Raw genomic sequence first — 23789 nt, forward strand, 5'->3', positions numbered from 1 at the left:
AAATTGAAAGAGCAACTTTCATTTCTTTATTTGTTCTGGTACCCGTCCTCTGTAGAGTGGGGACTCAGAACACAAGGGTGCACGTCGCCTGCACTGAAAACCCCCCAAAAAATACATTTTGGTGCAGATAGGCCGTTGAGGCACCCCGGTAAGTGCAAGGCCCTCATGCTAAGCTTACCATGTTCCACCAGCCCTGCCAGTGTATATGTGGTCTAACCCCAGTTACTGTCAGAATACCTCTGCACTTTTTCTCCCATTAAAATAAGTCACTGTAGTCAAAATAATTACACTTTTAGAAGGATCTATTTTAAATGGCTTAAAACAGTTGAATCGGTTATAGCAGATTTTTTTTTAAGCAAGAAAAATAAAGTGAGACGGATCTGAATGTAATAAATAAACTGACACTAAAACAGAGTAAGAAGTTTCTTTAAATCAGTGACATCAGTTTAAAAGAACTGTTAACCCCTTAGGCACAGCTTCGGGAGGTAAAATGCCCCTCTGCACCATAAGGTTTTAGGCCCCCTGTACAGGACATTGTGAATTTACAGAGATCTCTCAAAATATGTACAGAAGGAAAAACAGTTATAACAGGAATTATGCCCTCTGCCGTACCAGGAACTAAGAACATTCACCTCATGTCAAGGTGGGGGCTGAGTATGCATATTATCTAAACCCCAGTGAGGAACAAGATGTGTTACAGTAACATTATTATAGTATGCAGTTCGCACTCAGTGAATAAGAAAAAAAAAAGAGAAAATCTATCTTCCAAACATGTTTCTTAAAATAAATATATTATAAACAAATGCATGGTTGTCAAAAGTTTGTTAAAAGTACATTGGAACAACTTTAAAACCTTTTGTGACCATTCACTTCAAGCTAAGATTTCATTTAATATGCAACAGTTCTGAATAATGCTGGCTATAGCTTTCAAAAGGATGTTAATCATTAATCACCCATATATAATATGTATTTAGCCCCTTCATCCTTAACAATGCTTAATTAGCTATATGAACATTCCAGGTAAGCTCTGTTGGCTGCCTACTTCTGATCTGGTCTCAAAACTAATGGAAGCAGATCCATTTTTTTATATAGTTTAATCAACCACCAATGAAAATGCTGATTTTTTTGCAAACCTTCTCTTTGTTTTTATTTTGTAGACGCACAAACACTGTCATTTCCGAAGCTGCATTTTGTAGCAAACTAAAGTTAATAAGATTTTCTTTATTCAATGTATCAATGTTTTCAACTACAAAAAAAATATCACTTGTGTTAATGCCACAATAATTGCAAGAGGCAATTTCTGTATATTACAGTGTAGTGGTTAAGGCAAAGATTGCACCAGTTTTCTATCAGCCTCAAAAAAAGTGTGTTTTAAATACTTGTGGAATAAAAAAATAAATGGATGAACACTTAAAACAGGAAAGGTTTCCGTTGATGTATCAATGATGAGCATAAATTCTAAATACACAATCAAACTGGCATGAGATTGAATGGGTATTATTGCTTCAAAATACATTTTACTATGTAGAGGGGTACACAGTAGTTGCTAGGAATTATGTCTTTTGGGGTGCTTAGAACCACCTAGGAAGAGTCACTGATACTCCCATATATTAAAAAAATGACATTTCATAGATAGCATCCTCCTTTATTTGAGATCCTCAGAACAGGACATTATGGGCCAGATTCATTAAGGAACGTAAATGCAGATACTTGCTGTATTTTGCGTAAAATTGTACCGCGCTTGCCAAGAAAAGCACTATACACCAGTGAACGCAAGTCCATCCAAGAGCACTTCCGACAGACTATGATTTCATGGTGGAATGGGTCAGGGAAGAGGTGTAAGCATGTGGGCAATATACAGCAGGGTGTGCCAGGGTTGAGCGCACACACATCTCTATCCGATTCAAGCTCTGGGTATATCTCAGGTATTTGATTTTCATCTGTATTCCTTGCACTAGCTACAGGGCAGGTGCAAGGGACATATGACGTATGGACACCACAACAGGTGTTTGCAACTAGGAGCAACTGCAAAAAGTAATTTTACATACAGTACGCATTGAGAACATCATTATAAATGTATGGTGGGGGGAAAATAAAAATCACTTTTTATTTTTCAATGTTTTTTTTATTAATGACTATATGATTAACAGGTGGCATTAATTGAATACTTTGTTTTTCTATGCATTCTGGGACTTTAAGTTGCACCTATGTATTGTTCGTATCCTGCATTGTGTTTGTCGCAATACGGCAAGTACCGTATATGCATAGCGCACCGTCAACAAGACGTTTCATCAGATCCGCTTGTAGTCGAATACGGACGTGCGCTAGCCCATAATCAATTATAAAATGCACATTACGTTTGTTTTGCTTGCCTTGATGAATCAGGCCCTATGTGTTGACAGCTGTCATCATTTTTATAAAATAAAAAGTATACAGTATATATATATATATATATATATATATATATATATATATATATATATATGAAAGTATATACATATATACATATTTTAGGAAAACATCTGTTGCACGCATATATTAAAGGTCCATTCTGAGGTATTGAAACCCACCTACTGCCTTAGTAGATGCTTATAATGCAGCACCAGGAACACGCAGTGACTTTAAATCAGTTAGGCAAAGATTAGTCCCCTATATCTCAGGACCCCAAGTTTTTTAATGGCGCTTGGTCCAGGAAAAAATTGACCAAGTGAAAAGAACATCGATTTTTGGCTGACAAAAATAAAGCTCCTGTTTCATTTAATAAAAATGGCTATACCAGGATTCCTTAGAAGACTTGTCCTTGATGGATGAAGGGGCTAAATAAGGAACATTACCCATTACTTCCAAGGAAGGTTCTACAAATTAAGTTCACAGTTTGATCAATTAAAATGAATAGCTTCCCAATAGCAGTACATTCTTAAAAATAATTAAGAACAAACAGGATTTCCTATTAGCACTTACTACGTACATTGAGATGCATCGGACGTTCAGGAATGGTGTCTTCCAAAATACATTAAGTAAACATTTTTGCATTCATTTCAAAACATAGTCATACGCGGTTAAAAGTCCATATATTAAACTCTTGTTAAATATTCTTCGTAATGCTCTTCAAATATATACTAATTTAACAACTTTAATCTCTTCTAGTATTCAGCTGCCTTTGGAGTTGGCTTTACAGTGTATAAGAAAATGAGACCAGTTTTGTAAATAAAATCCCGTTAAAATGAAACAATAAGGTAAACGTTACACTGGACCATAGAATAAAGAAAAGTACACCAGAGTGACTTCCATAAAGAGACATCTTCCAGTATAAAAAGGAAGAACATTGTACAATGGGTAGGATACTGTAACTATTTTCGGTTATGATGTGTTCTCTCTCACTCCTGGCTAGGTAAATTAGTAATGCACTTTTTTTTTTTTCAACAGTGCAAAAATATCCTGAGAAGATGTTCAGATTACAACAAAAAAAACAAAAACCAAAGGACATCATCACTAATGGGGTCTTTTTTGCACACAACACTGCAAGCAGGTATTTCATAGAAAAGAAGAAAATAAAGACATATCAAATAAAATCAAAACCTACATAGTATATCTGAAAAAAAACAAAACAAATTAAAACACTGGCAACTAATTTTCATCTGTCAGCAAACCGGAGGGATTGCTTTAAACTACTGGTAATAATCTTGTACATTCAGGGCTAGAGTGTAAGACTGTCTGGCACTGAATGTGTTTAAAGTTCATTATGGCCAATAAGGGAATAAGGAGGTAATTTGTAATTCAAGTTTTATTTTTAATTTCCTCTCTGTTAGCTAATAAAGCAAGTCTCAATTTCACACTTCAGCCAACTACGAAATTTGCAATTAAACTCTCACAAAGGAGTTTTCCCCGTTCAGATTTTTGTGCAACTCTGATGCAGAGCCCACCACCGTGCTGCGTAGAGAGGCGGTGCATCGGTAAGAAGGTTGGTGGTGGTGGCGGCAGCCCTTTCGCCTTTTTAACTGCACTCTATCAACTTGGCCAGGTTGTCTCGCAATTCAGTGAGTTCAAAGATTTTCCCATCCAGGATTTCTAAAAGAGTCTTCAAGTTATTGCGAAATGCGTCCTGCTCGCCCTGACTTTTCTCCAGTCGTTGCTCCAGGTCGGTCAGCTGGCCTTCCAGATCTTTGTTACGCGTCTCCACTTCCTGCAGTAGAGAAAAGAAAGACCGTGGTATTACATCGTTGTGGATTGGTGTATCTGGTGTGGACGCAGTAGTATGTTGTAATAGGCTTTGTTGATAAAGAAACAGGTTTTCAGAATATGCAGTATGGTCAAGTAATGCCTCTAAAACTCGTAGACCCGATGAAGTCTGTGGCACATTATAAGAATTATCCACCACCTTGGCCCCTTCGGTTATTGCAGGGTTTCCCAAACCCAGTCCTCAGGGCTCCCCAACAGTGCAGGTTTTCTGGATCACATGTGACATAATTAGGACCACCTGTGGATCTGTTACAATGTGTCAGTCAGTAATGAATACACCTGTGCTCCAGCAAGGAGATATAGAAAACCTGCACTGTTAGGGAGCCCTGAGGACTGGGTTTGGGAAACCCTAGGTTAGTGTATCATTTCACATGAATACCTGAAACAGTTTTTATCTTCACACACACACTGCAGTTATGTCCTAACCTAAGAATGGTCAATTATACTGCTCTGATTTTTACCTAATTGCATTGTTAAATGTTCATTTCAGAACCCTGGCTAAATCTTGTTTCTTCTTACTTTGTAAAGTTGTCGTAGGTTTTATGCCCATGCAACAAACCTCATACCTTTGCACAGAGTTTTCCAAATCCAGTTCCCAGAGAGCCATAACAGTGCAGAAGTGAATCATAGCGATCTGTGCTTTCTGAGTTTAAAGAATGTATTTATTGTGTAGAGAAAAGCCCTATCTCTGGCGAAAACAGGTGTTTTTGGGTAGACAGGGTACCTTCCTATCTATCACCATGTTATCTGCCGCGGTAAATCCCATCAACGAAGACATTCAAAGCATGGGGAAGCCGATTTAACAAGGCTTGCGGTGGTTCATGGACCGCTTTAATTTCCCTTTCTCCATTGCCCTCTCAGGATGGTGACAACAGAGGATATTAATAGGACAAAAAAACTTTATTTATTTTTTCTATTTACAATGCCTGTAAAATAATACATTTTGAAAAAAAATATTTTTTAGATTTTAGTTTTTACTTTTTTTTAAAAAAAATGTCATTCCACCACCCATGCGTGATCCAGCAAGTCGGGTGGCTTAGCGAAGTGATACGTTTATTCAGTCAGTATCCAGTATAAATTAAGTCATGGCACTAACTGTTTTTTTTATCACTGTGATAAGCGGCAATAGAAAATCTTTATCGCCACATAATAGTAAATAGACCCTTTAATGTCTGAGCTCAGTCTACACACAGTTTCTATATATACAGTTCCACTACTAGTCTCATTGAAAGGATAAGTCCTGATTTTTACCTCTTTTTAAAAAAGAAGTTCTTAGCTACACACAATGTAAATTTGGTGGAAGCTCCAATTCCTTGGACCATTTTCCTCTGTGCTGCCTATGGTGTGCCTGTTCCCTCGCCCCATCGATGCACCAATTCTGGACACCTACAGTATGACATGTAAAAGTCCCAACATGCCTAATCTGGGACTTCACCTAACATAATGTCAGCTCACAGAAGTGGTACAATGATGTGGGTCCTCCTTTCTGGCCCCCCATAGCATAGAAGAAGGGGTCCCAAGGTAAAAAAAAAATCCCCACTGAATTGGAACATGTCTTTTTTTTTTTTTTAGTAAAGAATTGTAATAATCCTTTAGTTTCTTTCACATCTAGCGCAGGATTTGAAAATGAAAAAGTTAACATTATAGGAAAAAGCTTGCGAATGCATTACCTCTATACTTATTTCAATTGCTAAAAACTTGTGAGCAAGTAAGATGATATAGACCAAGGAGATATGTGACCACATAGCAGCTGTATACTGTAATGCACTAATTGCAGTGCTGAAGGAAAACCATTAATAAAGTGGAGGTGTTGCCTATAGAAATTAATCAGATTCTAGCTGTCATTTTTTTAGAATGTATTAAATGATAACTAGAATCTGATTGGTTGCTATAGGTAATATCTCCACTTTTTCAAACCCGCAGCTTAGTAAATATAACCCCAAGCAGGGCCGGATTTACCACTAGGCAACCTAGGCAATTGCCTAGGGCCCAGCAGTCCCCAGAGGGCCCTCCCAGGGCTGGCGTTGGGACCAACCTTTAAAAATGGGCCGCTACTTATGGGCCAGTGCTATGTGCTTGCCCCCCTGGGCTAAAGTCTGCCAGCCAGCCCCTGAATAGGGGTATATGTTATGCTAAAAACTATAGTGCTATGGATTTTTTCAGGGAGGGGGTCACCAAACCAGTATCTTGCCTAGGGCCCCATGAGGTCTAAATCTGGCTCTGACCCCAAGTATAATTTTCTAGAATGTATTAGATAAATGATAGCTAGAATCTAATTATACCCTTGCTCTCCTTTTAGAGACGGTCTTTATTACAAATATGTATGTCCTGTGGGGCAATTACCATTGTGGTGCCATTGCCAGCCCCTTGGTGCACTAGCCATCATTCAACCACAACTAAAATAATCCTTAGCCAGAAGTAGGTGAGGATACATAAACTAGAGAGCTATAGATGGATTGTCCAAGCTTGAACAAAGATATTGTTTTAATATTATGATTGTATTTAAGCTTCTGACTTTTTCAGTTCTTTGCATATTATTCCCAAGCTTTATCTTAGATTAATTATTTAATGCTTATCAAATGTCCTTTCATATTCATTTCACCAGGATTGCTGTGTCTATAATATTGGCTTCTGGATGAACAGTGCAATTAGAATCTTATCAGTCTGTATTAATATTCATTTAATGATACTCTGAATCTGAATACTTAAGCAGATTTTACATTTCATGCCAAGCAAAGCATTTTGACGGTCTCCAGTGGAACGTGAAATATTTTCTTAAAAATGACAGTTTCTCTGTGTGTCACCAGGTGGATAGAAAGCAGATGTCGTGTGTTAATGTTGAAAGTTGGTAATCAATATTTGGGAAAACCAGATAGGCATTTACCTGTAATTTTTGGCTCAAAGAATCTCTCTGTTCCTGCAACTCCTTAGCATGGTCAATTTCTTCCTTCAATCTCTCTATTTCCTAAAAGAGCAAAGTGTTGGAATACAGGTTAAAGCAACAAAATATTCACACTTCTAAACCAAACATATGAGGTAGTATATATAATACATTGTACTTACATCCACCAATATACTTATATTTCCAAAACTTGATAGAACTTAACATATTTAAGATTAGTCAATATATTCAACACCACTCCCTATATTAACCAACAAATTACTGCAACTTCAAAACAGCCAGGTGTATTAAGCGGATGAAAGCCAATATTTATACTTCCAGAGCAAGTGCTGATGGAATGCTGTTTAAACTATGTCCATTCACACTTTGGGCTAGATTTACTAAGCTGCGGGTTTCAAAAAGTGGGGATGTTGCCTATAGCAACCAATCAGATTCTAGCTGTCATTTTGTAGAATGTGCTAAATAAATGAAAGCTAGAATCTGATTGGTTGCTATAGGCAACATCCCCACTTTTTCAAACCCGCAGCTTAGTAAATCTAGCCCTTTGTGGTGATGAAACAGTGGTTTGAAAATGTGATTTATTAAACAAGTGTGAATTGGCTTACATTCTGACAAGAAAAACAGATTTTCTTTTTTGGGGATAAATATTAATCATAATGTTGCTTGAAATTATTATTTCTAGAATTGTTATAACATTCATATTTTTTTGAACTGTGGCAATTTGTGCACATCACTATCGGATGAATTTATATAAGTGATGGGGCGTGTATTTTTTACCCTACAGCAAGGTTCACCTTCGGTACACAGGTATCACGTGCACAGTATCTGGGGTCTTGTCTATGTGTTAAGAGGTTTTCCACTTTTTCCCATTCTTCCGTAGTTTATACTTGGTCTCTGTTGCTAAAGTTTAAACAGCTTTGTGTTTTGGAACTCAGGTCTTTCTCTGGAATTATATGTGCGATAAAGCTGTCAATGTGGGGAACGTCCAATGTGGTGTTGCCACTGAAATTGCAGAGTGTGTGACCAGCGTTACACTAAATAAACCTGTTAGGAAGAGAGCACTATGGGTAAGGACAATACTTGCATGTTTTTTTGATTGCCTTTACGCCCAGCCCTCTTATCCGCAGGGCCATCTTAACAACATTATGGGCCCCCGGGCAAAAATGTAAATTATCAATAACATTAAGTTTTTATTTATTGGTAGCTGAAAAAAAGATCAGTGTTTAAACATTAAAAAAACATGCTGTACAGTTGTGCCTTGATACATGGGTGCATAGATTTTTTTTTTCTATTTAGCCCTGTCTATGGGGCCCCCATGCTCATGGGGCCCCTGGGCAACTGCCCAGCGTGCCCACGGGGAATGACGGCCCTGCTTATGCGTTGTCCATGTCTCTAACAAACCTCTGCAGTAAGGGCCTGTCACTAATACCATGACTGGATGGTAGTATCTACGTTGTTCAATGCTTCACTAAAGATTATAACCTGAAGAGTAGGCTAGGTGCATTGCTGGCCCTTATACACTAATACACTTTCCTTCCTTGTGATAGCCGTGTGTTGCAGCTTGTAACATTAGCCTGCTGCTAGGAGTGGATGAACCAATCTCTCACTCTGGACCTCTCCTGAGGTTCTCTCTTGGATACACAATACCTGCTGCTATCAGGTCGACTCCTTCTGAGAGTTCAGTACTAGCTGCACTTGCTGCTCAGACAGGGACATCCGAGTTCCCTCCCCCTAGGAGCAGAATTTAATTTTGAAATTTTCGGCTTCCTGGGAGTTAAGTATCTTTGCAGTGTCGAGGTCACACATAACGTTAGACACAGAGGTGTCGCTCTGCAGAGGGTAGCAGCGATCCGGAGCAGCGCGAAACAGCACCAGACACTTTAAAGTAATATATTTATGAATTACAGTGAAGCAATTTTATATGGGGAATGATAGAGATCATAAGTATGAATTGTTTTATATGTGTAAAAGTGGGCAATCCCATATGTAACTGCCTACACCCAGGGTGTATAATCTTGCTGTGGGATATAACACAATAACATGCGATAACTAACAGTGTCTTCCCGGCAGTGGTTACAATGCAGAGCTCTGTGTGATTACATTTCATATAATTACATGTCACTTAGAACAAGCAGGAAATGCTGTTACCTCTTCTTTCTTTTTCAGCGTAGATTCTAATTCTTGTATTGTCTGATTCAGTTCCGTTTTGTGTGTTTGCACTGCGTTTGCTTGGCTGCTGAGACATTCTAACTCGCTCACCTACAAAAAGATAAGAGAGAATCATTAATCAGGGAATACATGAATCATTTTATACTTTGAGCTCTTTGCTTCTCGCTGGTGGACCATTCACCCATCACCATGCAGCTTCAGTCTACTGTAATTTGCACATTTATTGTACTATGAAGTCTGCACACCATACTAGGTCATGATTCACGCATGTCCTTCTTGCCTGCTTATCGTAAGTAACATTATATGTTAAGTGGACTAAAAGTGTTATGGTTCCAAATAAAAGCTGCATGTTTTCACCTGTGATAGTTCTTCTGTAATTCTACACGTACACCTGGTTCCTGGTGCTTACTGTACAAGAACAATACCTACAACACTATTATGTCCCACTGCTACAATATACCAGTCACACCAATTATCACCATTGCACACACCAGGCTTCAAGGGGCCTTGCTGCACAAACTATTTTTTCACTGTGAAAACTGAGAAATATAAAGGGGGCTTTCTCAGAAATGCATTCACAAATAAAATGAAAAGGTAAAATACACAAATATAAACAACAAGTTAACCCGTGCATGATACTCATGCATTCTAGTCAAATCAAGATACTTAAGGTCTTAAAAAGGTTCTTGTCATGCATTTGGACCTAGCCCAGGCCTCCTCAGGGGAAGAGCGTTACTTCCCAACGCAAGTGGCCTTTTTAATGTGTGTTCATGAGGTAAAATTACCTCACGAAAATGAGTTTGACCCCTCAACTCGTAAATTTAGCCTTTACTACCCCTCCCACGGGGGGAAGGAGGGATGATGGAAGTTAACTGACTTGACTATTCTAATTTTTTTGTCAAATAATGTCAGTATACCAAATTTCAGGTCAATTGGATGAGCCCTTTCTGAGAAAATAGTTTTTTCCACACACACACACACACACACACACACACACACACACACACACACACACACACACACACACACACACACACACTAACGCACGCCTCTACACATGTGTGTTCATGAGGTAAAATTACCTCACGAAAATGAGTTTGAGCCCTACCAAATTTCAGCCCTTTTTGAATTTTTTTTCCCACACACACTAAGAATTTAGTAGGTTAGTGTATAACTCTGCCCAGCAGGTGGCGCTGCAACTTGTTTTTTTTTCCCACACACACACACAGACAGACAGAAGCCACTAAGCATTTATATATTAGATAGTGTGGATATGAGGAATACTATTTCCTATGTTTTCCAAGATTCCCTGTAGGTAAGTCTACTGAATACAACATGGGGTCACTCAGATCCTGAAATGCTTCATAACAGTGAACATATATGTTGCATCCTGCTACACGTATGCCTCATGCCTCTCCTTTATGTCAACCACCTCTCCCATTACATCTTCTGTTGGTGAACTTATACACTCCTTTGACTTTCATTACCATCTCTGTGCAGGCGACACTCAAACTACCTCCCCTCCCCCCGACTTCTGTCCTCCTCTTTTTTTTTTTTTTTAAATATGCTTTATTTAATTTTTTGGCACAAACAAAGGAAAGTAAGAGCAGGAAAAGGGGACCAGCATGCTAGGTAAAGAAGAGAAAGTAGGCACTCATGGGAAGGAGATGGTTAAACAGGGTCCTCGTAATGGTTAAGCAGGTATTCCGGAAAGATTTAAATTTAATATGTTGGTCATGCAATATACTTGTTGTAAATTCAAAATGATATATCTGCTAGATCCTCTGCATAGCATTCTGCTGAATTAGGAATATATCTAATCAGAGCTGATGTGTATTTGTCAGTGTCTGGAAGGGAACGGTGTAGAAGGGTATAGGAGGTGCAGTCAGGAAGTGCCAAGTCAGTGACATTACGTATTAAGTTATGGATACCTCGCCAGAAACTCACAATTTTGGGGCAGTTCCAACAGATATGACTGAAAGAACCGTCCTGACCACAGTTTCTCCCATAGATTGTAAGCTTGCGAGCAGGGTTCTCTTACCTCTCTGTCTGTATGTATTACTTAGTATGGTTTTATCAATGTTTGTTCCCAATTGTAAAGTGCTAAGGAATTTGCTGGCACTATATAAATAAGTGATGATGATGATGATGATCAGGATAAATTGCAAGTAGTTGAGTGGGGACAAAGTACCATCTGTGGAGCAGTTTATAAGCGTTTTCTTTATTTTGAATGCAAATAGAGCTCTTGGAAATTCTTTCCTTAATTTTGGATCATTCCTCTTCCTCCAAGGTCTCCATCATCTCCTCATCCCATGTAAGCTCATTGCTATCTTTATCTGGTTGGCCGTCAGCTATTAGTAGTCGAAAATATGTTGTCTCCTCCTCTCTTATCCTGTGTGTCCTACCGCTTCTCCATCCTATCAATTTGGCTTTCACAATGCTACTTATATATGACCATGTCCAAAACTGAGCTCATCATCTTTTCTCCTCCCAGTGACACAACCCCCTCCCCTCTCGAGTCACCCTTACCATTGACATGATGCTCTCCCCAACCCCCCATCTGGTACCTTGGTATCATCCTTTCCCTAAGCTTCACTGCACACATTCCTAAATGTCGCAACCAGACAGGTCTTCCTCTCTTGTCGTTCCACATCTAGTGCACCACCCTGCCTATACTGGCTCCCCTAGCCACTCACGTTCACCTTCGAAGCCCTCACCAAGAATTCACACTTGTAAATATATCTCTGACCTCATCATGAGACACTCATGCCCTCTTAGATCTGCCTCTGACCTGTGTCTTACACTTTCACTTCTGCCTCCAAAGCTTCTCTTGTGCTGCTCCCCTCATATGGAATTCCCAATCCTGCCTGACCAGACTCTATCCAACCTAATGATAATAATGAATGGGTCCCATTAAAGTAGAAGCCTTTGAAGGAGAAGCACATTTCTATGTGGAGTCAAAGTAATGTAAAAAGCTTCATACACACTTGAAACCTGTAATTAAAAACATTACTACTTCATTATTTTAGGACAAAACCAGTAACCTTGATTGAATTGATATAGGTGGTAAATTAGTAGAAGGATGGACTTTGATGTGACATTTCAGTGTATGTTCTAAAGATGACCAGGAATCTGTGTAAAGAAGCTTTATAACACTTGCTGTAGCTTTGTATATTTTAGCCATAAAACCATAAAAAGCTAATAGTAAACATGAAATCTGTGAAAATAAGTTCAGTAACCTGGCACTGATTCCTTTACATGTTTCTATAATCCATTATTTTGGATATTTGAAACTAATAAGACATGTGACTTCCTGTGGTTATAATAAATCACAAACTGGCTGCTACATGTTACCAACTGCTCATCGATGCTGTGATCCAAAGCTGCTGCGAGACGCCGGTACCCACCCGTTTGTGGAGACGCTCTGCTTCATCCTGATATGCAGCAAGCTGTTGTTTCCATTGTTTGACATTGGCAGTAGACTCCAGCAAGGCTGCTGTGAGTTTGGCATTGTTTCCTTTAAGTGTAGCCAGTTCTGCTTCCCAGTGCTTGTTAATTGCAGAACTGCTATAAAAAAAAATACAAAATGACATTTTATATGATCGTTAATTCAATGAGCAACAGTAGTGCACCGTTCATGCAGAAACAAAATACAATATTGAATAGCTACAATTGCGGTCTGCCTATTATACATGGAAATGAATAGTTGCAGAAAGTAATATAATGAAAGTGTAACGGTGTAGCAAAAAAATGAAACGTTCAACATAATAGAAAGCTATGTAGTGCAATGATAGTAATGGAACACTGCTATCTTATATTATACATTTATCTGCATATAGGAAATAATTATACTGCACATAGGGGTATCAAACCATAATTGGAGGTGTTGCCCATAGCAAATAATCAGATTCTAGCTATTATTTATCTAGTACATTCTAATGATAGCCAGAATCTGATTGGTTAGTATTGGCAACACCTCCAATTTTCCTTTCAGAAGCTTTGATACATCTAACCCATATTGTTGGATGTCCTTATGACACTAGTATATTATTAAGGCAATTTATATTAAAGGAAAGAATTATAGGAGCTCATGCACTGTGAGACTAAATGAAATTGAAAGCATCTGTTACATCATAACAACTTTAACATACATTTTTGTGAATGTTACACAATGGTCCTTCAAGACTTATTGGCTGAATAGGAGACATCAGCTAGTTCACATCCCTCAGGAGAGGTTTCAGCAACACTTCTATAATTTACTTTTGATCTCAGCAGTCAGTGTTCAGATTTAATCATTGCATAATCTGCAAACAGTTCAAAGCCGATCACCCATTTTACACAGAGTGTTTTTTTAACTAAGGAAAGAGAGTCAAATATATACAGAACCGGTGAAAGATTTATTTGTTTATTAACTGTTATTTTTATAGTGCCAACATATTACGCAGAGCTTGGCACAGTGGAGCTTACAGTCTAAATTATCTACCACACAAACACACGCACTAAAAATAAACTTCTAATATGCTATTGGACTGTAGAAAAAAGACACGCAAACATGGGAAGAACATATAAACCCCATCGATAAAGTGCCCGGGTTGGAATAGAACCCATTGCCTCAGCCCTGTGTGGCAGCAATAGTAATCAGTGTGACAGAATGCCACCCTGCATTTAATTAGATGTGCTGTTTTATAGTTAAATGAGGAAGAAAATAAATCAGTGAAGAGTTTTATTTTAATGCAATCTTTACATTTTCTGAACATACCTCAACTGGCGGACTACTGTCCATACCTGGACCACAACCGCCAGCTGTCTGGACTCTTACTCAGAAAGTGTAGGCTGAGCTGTAATTGCACTTCTCCGCTCACAGTCCTGTTTGCTCATTGGTGAGCAGGACAATTACAGCCCTGCCTCTATGTTTGTCCTCGGAGATTTGATGACTTTCAGGGCAGCGTGGTTGGAGGCCAGGACTCATCACAGTCATGGGGTGAGTAGGTGCATTTGGGCTCTGATTGGTAAAGTTTGTGAATAGTTATTTGAACAATAATCTTACTTTCTGTGTTAAGCTCAGACCTTTACCATAGTAGCTGAGTGTAGATCATAAGCTTATGTGCTACAGTATCAATGACAGTTTGCTATAACAACATGGACATAAATAGGATTACCAAATCGATCATTTGCACGTGGATACTCATGAGTTACACATGCTACATGGCTGTATACTGTAATAAGTACACATATGTGCTGCATGCCTGTGTAGAAAAGACATTGAACATGCAGTCATGCACCATTTGTAATTAGAGAATAATTCCGCTCAAAAGTGTAGACGATCCCAAAGATTACTGGCCTGAAAACAGGCGCTCGCCCCATCCAGAGGACCCCCATATGTGCACCCACCGCTGATCAGCTGGCACCTGTATACTCTTAATGACAGTGTGCTATTGGAGGACAGTATGATGCCAGGAGTTAGAAGAACGTGGCAAACATCGGAGAGACTTGGTATTTTGTCAGACAGCATCCACTGACCATACACTGCCATCAGAGGCATGGAGAAGCACGCTGAGATGAGATGGGCGTGTGCCAGACACTGGGGTACTCACCAAACTTCCTGAACCCCAAACAGTTGTAAGTAATCTTTTAGGACCAGGTTTTATGTATGGTGTTTCACTCAAAACTGATTCTTCAGTTTTGGGTGGAATTAACATTTTAAAAATGTTTCTGGACTTTACAGAGCCCCTAAGAACAGTCACATTTGATGGCTATACTGAAAAAAAATCCACATCAGACATTTAATGCCAGAAGAATTGGATAAGTATTATGTCCCTAAAGAGCCTTTATAAACAGTCATGCAACTTATATTACATTGTTGGCAGTTGCTGTAGCATCAGAAATACATGACAGTCACGTGATGATTCCTGTCACTTTATACAACTGCTCTCAAAAATGTATGTACTATTGGTATCTGTAATGTGAAAAGTAAGTACCTAGGTTGTGGGTTTTATTATAAATACTGGTACTTATATTTTGAAGAATACTGAAATATTTGGGGAAAAGCAGAGCTAACCTTTCAAAATGAGCAAAATTATATTTTTACAGAAGTATTTGGAGTTTTTCCATAACTTATAGAGACAAAAGCTTATTCCTGATGTGTTTCTATTGCTCCAGAGAGTTAGACAATGATCTTCAATTGCTGGCATTCTGATTGGTGTATAGCTCCAACCATTCACCAATCAGAATGCCATATAACCACAAAATGCTTCCATCACTCTGACTAATAAATTAAACCCACTATATGGCTTCCGATACTCTGATTGGTGGATAGCGCCAGACATTCACCAATCCATACTTGCCAACTTTATCTTTCTGGGGGTAGGCTGTGGCAATTGCAGAGTGGGGCTTGGTGGAGCGAATCGTGTCATTTTGGTCCCAGAACCTGTTGTGCAAAGCTGACAAATCATGTCATTGCGGCCCCTGTGCCACCTACTTCACGAGGTAGAGGGCAGGATGCAGGACGATGGCCTGCTCTCTCAGCAGTTTGGGAATTCAGGAGTCTTCCTGACATTCATAGATCAAGATACCCACCAGACATTTACTGCACGCTAATTACTGAACGGCATCATTGTAAACTGATGCACAATTGTTAACCATGTATTGTTAACAATACATGGTTGCAAAGAATTTTTTGAGGTTGAGAAATGTACAACAACTCACGCCAGCATTTAAACATATCTCAAAGTGCCAGTACATCTACTAACAATGCATTTAGATGCAAACTTTGCTCTGAAACACAGCAACCAATCGGCAATTAGCTTTTATTTGCCTGGTTCAAGGAAAAATTGAAAGTGAGTGTCTGATTGGTTGCTATGGATTCGTGCAAACTGTGCACAGAAATGCAATGTTGGTGAATGATGTGTTTTTTTATGGGGCTTTCTAAAAATGATAGCAACATACAATGGGCAGGGAAATTAAATTAATATATTTTCCTATACTGACGTAGCTGTTCTGATAACTGGAAAGGATAATCTACTGCATTTACAGGTACATTATATTAATATATTTCAAAATACCCTTTAATTATGTCCCCACTTCAAGTACATGAAGTGATTCCAGTCCTTATGACAACAAAACCACTGAAATGGAATCAGGGTTCCCTTAAAATAAAACACAAATGCATTCCAGTGAGTCCTATTTCAAATACTCACAGCTCTCCTGATTAATTTAATTGTGTACATCAATGCTATTTCAAGCTGTTAGACCATAAACCCAGCTGAACGAGCTTCTCTCCATGTTGGAAATTATCATTAGAATTAATGCAAGTCATTAAAGAAGTACCTTCGCTATCTGTGCGTCGGATCAGAATTCACTGCCAAAGGCTATGAAAGCAGTTTTATTTTCTGCAAAGTAGGTCAGTTATGAAAAATAAATCCCATTAGTATCACCATATGGAGTATTATTTGGCATTGAAGATAAGCATACAATTATTTAAGCTCACCAAAAAAAATGCAGAGCAAGAGATTATCTGGAACATAGCTTTCTATATAAGGTATTATTCCACTCAGGCACAGGATAGAAACAAACATTCTACTAAGATTTGAAGAGTATTTTATCAAAGAGAACCCCACACCAATCTAAAAGAGAGATCTCATCTCCTAATTTATAATAAGATGTTCTGCAAATTATTAAAATATTTGTTTTTTTATTATCTTAATAAATAAATGAGCATTTATTAAACATCTATATATTCTATGTGTGCTGGAGATTTTATTAAACATGAATCAAGAGTTTATGAAAAGATAGAAAACAACCTCCCCACCACTTTCTCTATTTACTTTAGTGCAACTACTGTTAGGGGCAGATTTATCAAACCTTTTAAAAGGGAAAAGTGGAAAATGTACCAGAACAGTGGTTCCCAAACTTTTGCAGTTCGCGGCAACCTTAGAGTCTCCAAATTTTTTCAAGGCACCCCTCCAAAATAATTATTGAGCAGTCCTGTTTTAGAAGTAGTTGGGTTGTGTCCATGCTGTGGTAAGTTTCTGTGTTCTTTTTTTTTTTTATATGTCTGGCCCGCGGCACCCCAGTGACAACGCCGCGGCACCCCTGGGAGCCGCGGCGCACACTTTGGGAACCGCCGTACCAGATCAATCATAGCTAGAATCTGATTGGCTGCTATGGGCAACACATACAATTTTACCTTTTTTAGAAGTTTTGATAAATCAACCTTAGTTTTTACTTTGTTGAAATATTATTGCTACATTTTGATGAACAGTTATCTTACACACTGTGATGGTAGTATAAAACAGCATAAATGCCTCTTGTATAAAGGGTCACTAATCCAAGGTGAAAAAAAACACTAACAGTAGATACCAGCACTCAAAGTGAAAACTGTTTGGATCATAGATAACAAAATAGTGAATGATGTATCCATGATCTGTCCACAATGGGTACATTATTCCTGGCAATCAATGATCATTTGCAAAAGGCACTTATGCTGCATTCACCGTTTGATGGAAGAAGTAGAGGTCAGGGAGGTAACTAGGGCTGTGCGAGAGGGGCAACCACCCAGGGCGCAACACTGCAGGGGGGCACAGTTTATGAATATTCTAGGTTTATTTGGTTAAAATTGAGGGCTAGGGGAGTGGCAGTTTTGCTTCTTGCCCCGGGAGCTAACATTTTAAGTTACAGCACTGGTGGAGGGTTAGGCATTCTGGGTAGATATTAAACAGCTGTGTGTACAAATCCTTAGTGCAAATGTTCAGTCTTACATTCACATATTATCATCTTGCAACATTGATTTTATTAGTTTATCAGCTTTAGTATATAAAGTGGATGCATGTTTCAATGCCTCACAGTTTTATATAATATTGTTGTATTGGTTGGTGTTGTTCAGATTTACAGAGTCTAGGGCAGTAATGGGCAAACTTTTTCAGGAGCGGGCCAAATAAAAAAGAAAAACTTTAGGCGGGCCAATATAATTTATTAAAAAACTCAAACATCAAAATATATAATACAAATTTTTTGAATTGGACGGGAGGGTGTTATATAGCAGTGTTACCTATAGCATTTTTATGCCTTCCCAGTGCTGGCAAAGCATAAAAATGAAGGTTCTGACACACAGGGTCGGCCCTTATAATTTTATGCATATTTTAATGAAATTTTTAAAAATATTGGCGGGCCGGACAGAACCTCTAAGTGGGCCGGATCTGGCCCGCGGGCCGTAGTTTGCCCCTCACTGGTCTAGGGCCTTTATTTTCCAGTTATTATTATTATCATTTATTATTATCATTTATTTGTTAGGCGCCACAAGATTTCCGCAGCGCCGTACACAGAGCAAACAGTAGACTATACAGGGTGAGACAGGACAGAACAATAAACAAAAATACCAATGCAGTTGTTGTAAAAGTGTAATTTTCAATAAAGCGATATGATTTTAACTTTCATCAGCTCATTGTATTTTTCTATTATGGTATATATGTCCTTAATAATTAAGTTTTAAAAAACTAAGATTCCTATGTTGAATAAAATACCTTTCATTCACCAGCCACTTTGAATATTAATTACAATCTCATATTTCACTTGTGAAATCTATATGTTAAAACTTTTTACCTTTTGTTGTATTCACAAGTCATATGTCAACACAGAAATAAAGAGGTCTCCATACTGGGACAACACCAAGGTGTGAAAAGTGAAGTTTAAAGCATCATGAACAATGCTTATAGGAATAACATTCTGAGATAGACTGGAATCTATGTTCAATATCTTAATCATAAGATAAGTATTAAGTAAAAGGTTTAGGGTCTTGCAAATATGTCACTATCATATCTGTTGTTAAATTCTTATTAATTTAAGACTAATTTTGACTTCACTAATTTCTATTTAAAATTTACCGGTGATTAGTTGACCAAAGATCCAGATGTCAACATTTCCTGAGGGTCCAAACGAAGATGCCATTTAATCCGCCCAAAGAGACAGAACTTAGTGCATATTTTACTTAACTTCTTTTTGGAACATTCTTTATACAATGTAATCACTTATACTTGTATATGTGTGAACTGATCCCATTGTTCAAATAGTATAAAAACTTCAGTCTGACTTAAGCTGGGTACACACTACAGAATTTTCCACCAACTTTTTATGCTGATCGATTTTACATCCAATTTTACATCCGATTGCTCGGTTCATGGACTGCATACACACTAGCCTTGTTTCAGACAATAAAGAGAAGAGTTGTCCCGTTAGCGACTTTTCACAGCCATGTTGTCGTGAGCAATCATTTTAATTTCGTAGACACTGAAGCATCATTTGCGGGGCATGTAACGATATACCAAAGACATTAGCATAAAGGGAGCTTTCACTATAGTTAATATGAATAGATTCCCAACATAGATGCAAAGGGTAATAACACACGTGCTTTATACAAGTGTAATGGTCTGCAGCCAGACAGGTGCAATACACATCTCCACAAAACACAAGTCAGTGATGTGCGGATACCGCACCATGTGGGACTGGTACAGGCATCACAAATTTACATACACACGTCCCCCAGGTCGAAGAAGTATCAAAGGATTGTCGTGGATCAGTCGGAAGTTTATACACACTACACAACGGAAAGGAGATTGGAACAAAAATATTGAACGGTACGACCAACCAAATGAGGCAACAATCGTCCATTTGGGCAGACTTTCGACCATCGTGTCACTGCACACACTGACCTGACTTTTGAACGAGCGGTCGTATGTCGGCTGATTGAGCCGAGTATTGGACGAAAACTGTGTAGTGTGTACCCAGCTTTACTATGGTCAAAGATTTTGGTATTGAAAACTCTCAAGCTAACTTTTGGCTTTGAACTGCATATATAAACAAATGTTGTATTATTAAATGTATTTATTTTTCCATTAAGCAACTGGATCTGATAGTCAATTTTTTCCCATTATTTGTCGTGAGTTTATTTACTGTCAGGAACAAGATACATGTAAAGACAACTCTACTCACTATGGTAGACCCCGTCAATCATTCCATGAGAATATTCCATTAGACTAGCTTTTGTGTGCTCCAAGCATCATATCCATGAGAATTTAATAGAGAATGCAAGCCATACCTATTGACTAAATTGCACCTAGTATGTGTGTATTTATGTGCCTGTGGTAGGGTAATTAGATTGTAAGCTCCACTGTAACAATGACTGTTGTGTCTGTATACATAAACATTCTTTCTATACATTGCTGCATAATATCATCAGGATAATAACAATCATGATTATTACAGGAGTCAATGATGATACTTTTACTATTGAAGGCTTACAAGATTCAGCAAATAGAAGAACAGAGAATGACATCCTACTATTCACTTTATGTTTCTATGGAGACAAGATGATTTTTCTTCCTGAACACTTCACGTAACAAATTCAAGTCCCAATACACACACAAAAAATATGTGCTCCAAAATTCCTATGGTAATTAAATATATGTTTGGCTTGTAATATTGGACAAAACATGCATAAAATACTGTGTTGAGTGTTCAAAATTTCTTATGTCATGAAATATTTGATTCCCATCCATTATTTTATTTGCAGTTATACTGTAGCGTTTATGCAGCAGATTATTGGCCTTTTGATCTATTAGGCAATAAATGGCAAAGAGCCAAAGTGTCAATTATCTGACACAAGCAAATCTTCATTACAATGTCAAGTGAATTTTAGTAGTTTGAGCAGAGCTGGTTTGTACTACATTATATATCTATTTAAACTCTGCTCTTCTACCTTCTCTTTGATACACAGTCTGTACGACTTGATGAGGGACCATTCCCTCTATGGAATTTTTTTTTTTTTTTAATACTGTGTGTAATAATGTAGGGCCTGATTCATTAAGAATCTTAACTTGAGAAACTTCTTATTTCAGTCTCCTGGACAAAACCATGCTACAATGCAAGTGGTGCAAATTAGTTTTCTGTTTTGCACATAAGTTAAATACTGACTGTTTTTTCATGTAGCACACAAATACTTGATAGCTTATTTGTACACTGACATTTAAAGTTGATATTTGTGTGCTACATGTAGAAACAGTCAGTATTTTCCTTATGTGCAAAACAGAATACTAATTTGCACCCCTTGCATTGTAACATGGTTTTGTCCAGCAATGGTTTGACACACAAGGGTAAGTGCATAAATCTCTTTACTGTTAAATTGGTTCTAATGATTTCCCTGTCTGTTGCTAGTATGAATTATGCAATCTTTCTCCTTAGATGGGTTCCTTCATCGTTGACTAACATCTTCCTTTTCCCCTATTGTTATGACGTTACCTCCACTCTAATTGTGATATACCAAAAAGCATAGCCCCAAAATACCACCTTGAAATGAGTCCGTAGTATACAGTGCAGCTCCTGTTGCAGATCTTATCTACAAGTTTCCCTTAGTGGCTCATGAAGCTTGCTGTATGTTCACTAAACCAGAGCTGACTGTGTATGTGTGTACAGCAGATCCACGTAAACAGTTTAACAGCAGCAGATTTGTCCAAATCTAGGAGTTAGCTCAAAAACTTAGGAGTCACCATATGTTGCGCCACATTTGCTAACAAGAATAGTATGCAGAGCCACGTCTGGTGGCAAGTTTAATGTGCAGAGCCATGCCTGATTTCATGTAGTATCAACTCTGTGGCACAACAGAATTTTGTGGCATCTTATAAACAAACAATAATAATAATAATATCCCCCCCCCAGAGCATGGATCAAGTCCATCATAAAGAAATGGAGAGAATCTGGCACAACTGCAAATTTGTCCACAACAATCTGTCCTCCAAATCATAGCATCCACAAGAGAAGGGCACTTGTTAGAGAAGCCATTAAAAGACTTATGGCATCTCTGACAGTCGCAGTCTTCCATGGCAGAGACAACAGACACTGTCCTTGGGACATCTCTGACAGTCGCAGTCTTCCATGGCAGAGACGACGGACACTGTCCATGGGACATCTCTGATAGTCGTAGTTTTCCATGGCAGAGACGACGGATACTGTTCATGGGACATCTCTGATAGTCGCAGTCTTCCATGGCAGAGACGACAGACACTGTCCATGGGACATCTCTGACAGTCGCAGTCTTCCATGGCAGAGAAGACGGACACTGTCCTTGGGACATCTCTGACAGTCGCAGTCTTCCATGGCAGAGATGACAGACACTGTCCATGGGACATCGCTGACAGTCGCAGTCTTCCAAGGCAGAGATGACAGACACTGTCCATGGGACATCTCTGACAGTCGCAGTATTCCATGGCAGAGATGACATACACTGTCCTTGGGACATCTCTTACAGTCGCAGTCTTCCATGGCAGAGACGACGGACACTGTCCTTGGGACATCTCTGACAGTCACAGTCTTCCATGGCAGAGACGACGGACACTGTCCTTGGGACATCTCTGACAGTCGCAGTCTTCCATGGCAGAGACGACGGACACTGTCCTTGGGACATCTCTGACAGTCACAGTCTTCCATGGCAGAGATGATGGACACTGTCCATGGGACAACAGTAGCCCTGGCATTTCACAAATATTGGCTTTATGAGTGAACGTAAACCAGTGTTTAAGAAAATTCACTTGAAGCCTCACCTAGAATTTGCCAGAAAGCACGTGGGAGACCAATCTACTGAGTGGAGGAAGATTATACGAAACTTTGGCCACAATACTATTTGCTTTGCTTGGAGTAAGCTTAACACTGCTCATCATCCCAATAACGTTTTCCCTACCATGAAGCATGGTGCAACAATTACAGCTGTGAGTCTATTTGGTGTTGTCTCTACCAGCTGTGGACACTATAATTATTGTACTATTGCTTAACTTTGCATCAGGTTCGATAGGGACCTTTGGTGAACAGCAATCTTTTTACAATAATTCCACAGATTTGACTGGGCCACTCCAGGACATTTTTGTTGTTGTTGTACCTAAGCCACTCCATTATGGCTTTAGCTGTATGCTTTATGTCAATGTCTTATAATATAATGTTGGACTATAAATCTTCTTCCAAGTCTTAGGTCTCTTGCAGACAGCGCAGATTTTTCTCTAAGATTTATCTATATCTTGATTCCTCCATTTTGCCCTCTATGCTTCAGGGACTGGAACTCTAGTCAACATTAAATAAAGTATTAGGTAGCCATTTCTCAAAGTAAATATTTAATATCATATAATTGTATTTTTCTGAAGAAGTGGTAAATAGTTTGGCTTAACCTAAATCAATAATTTTACATTGTTAGACTCGAATATCGTTTCAGTAGAACAATAGTAAGATTATTATTAGCCTTTAACTTAGCATATAGTGTACTTGATTCAGTCTTTATTTTACAAACAAATACTTCATAACTTATAGTTTAAATTAGTCCCAAATAAGTTCTCATCACAGTTGTTATGCCTGTGTAGCCAGACCCGGAGTTCTGTATCCTGGCAAGTTAATTTCCTCTTTATTATTTTGACTGTCTTAAGATCTCCGCCACTAGGTCATCGTTCAT

General features: G+C 38.5%; 1 protein-coding gene across 3 annotated transcripts in view; it reads right to left on the reverse strand.

Moving 5' to 3' along the window:
• Positions 1–410: 410 nt before the first annotated feature.
• The window catches only part of HOMER1 (homer scaffold protein 1), a 102922-nt gene continuing 79543 nt past the window's right edge, over positions 411–23789 (reverse strand). For 2 of the 3 annotated variants that reach the window (XM_075182330.1, XM_075182338.1), the window contains 4 exons: positions 12718–12877; positions 9290–9400; positions 7124–7204; positions 411–4183 (listed from right to left, as the gene is read on the reverse strand). In XM_075182330.1, the coding sequence (XP_075038431.1) occupies positions 3995–4183; positions 7124–7204; positions 9290–9400; positions 12718–12877 (541 nt within the window). In that variant the 3' untranslated portion in view covers positions 411–3994. The remainder of the gene's footprint in view (positions 4184–7123; positions 7205–9289; positions 9401–12717; positions 12878–23789) is intronic. The other variant, XM_075182347.1, reaches the window with a different exon arrangement.

Source organism: Mixophyes fleayi, chromosome 1 (genome assembly GCF_038048845.1).
Source record: "Mixophyes fleayi isolate aMixFle1 chromosome 1, aMixFle1.hap1, whole genome shotgun sequence".
Classification (NCBI taxonomy): Eukaryota; Metazoa; Chordata; class Amphibia; order Anura; family Limnodynastidae; genus Mixophyes; species Mixophyes fleayi.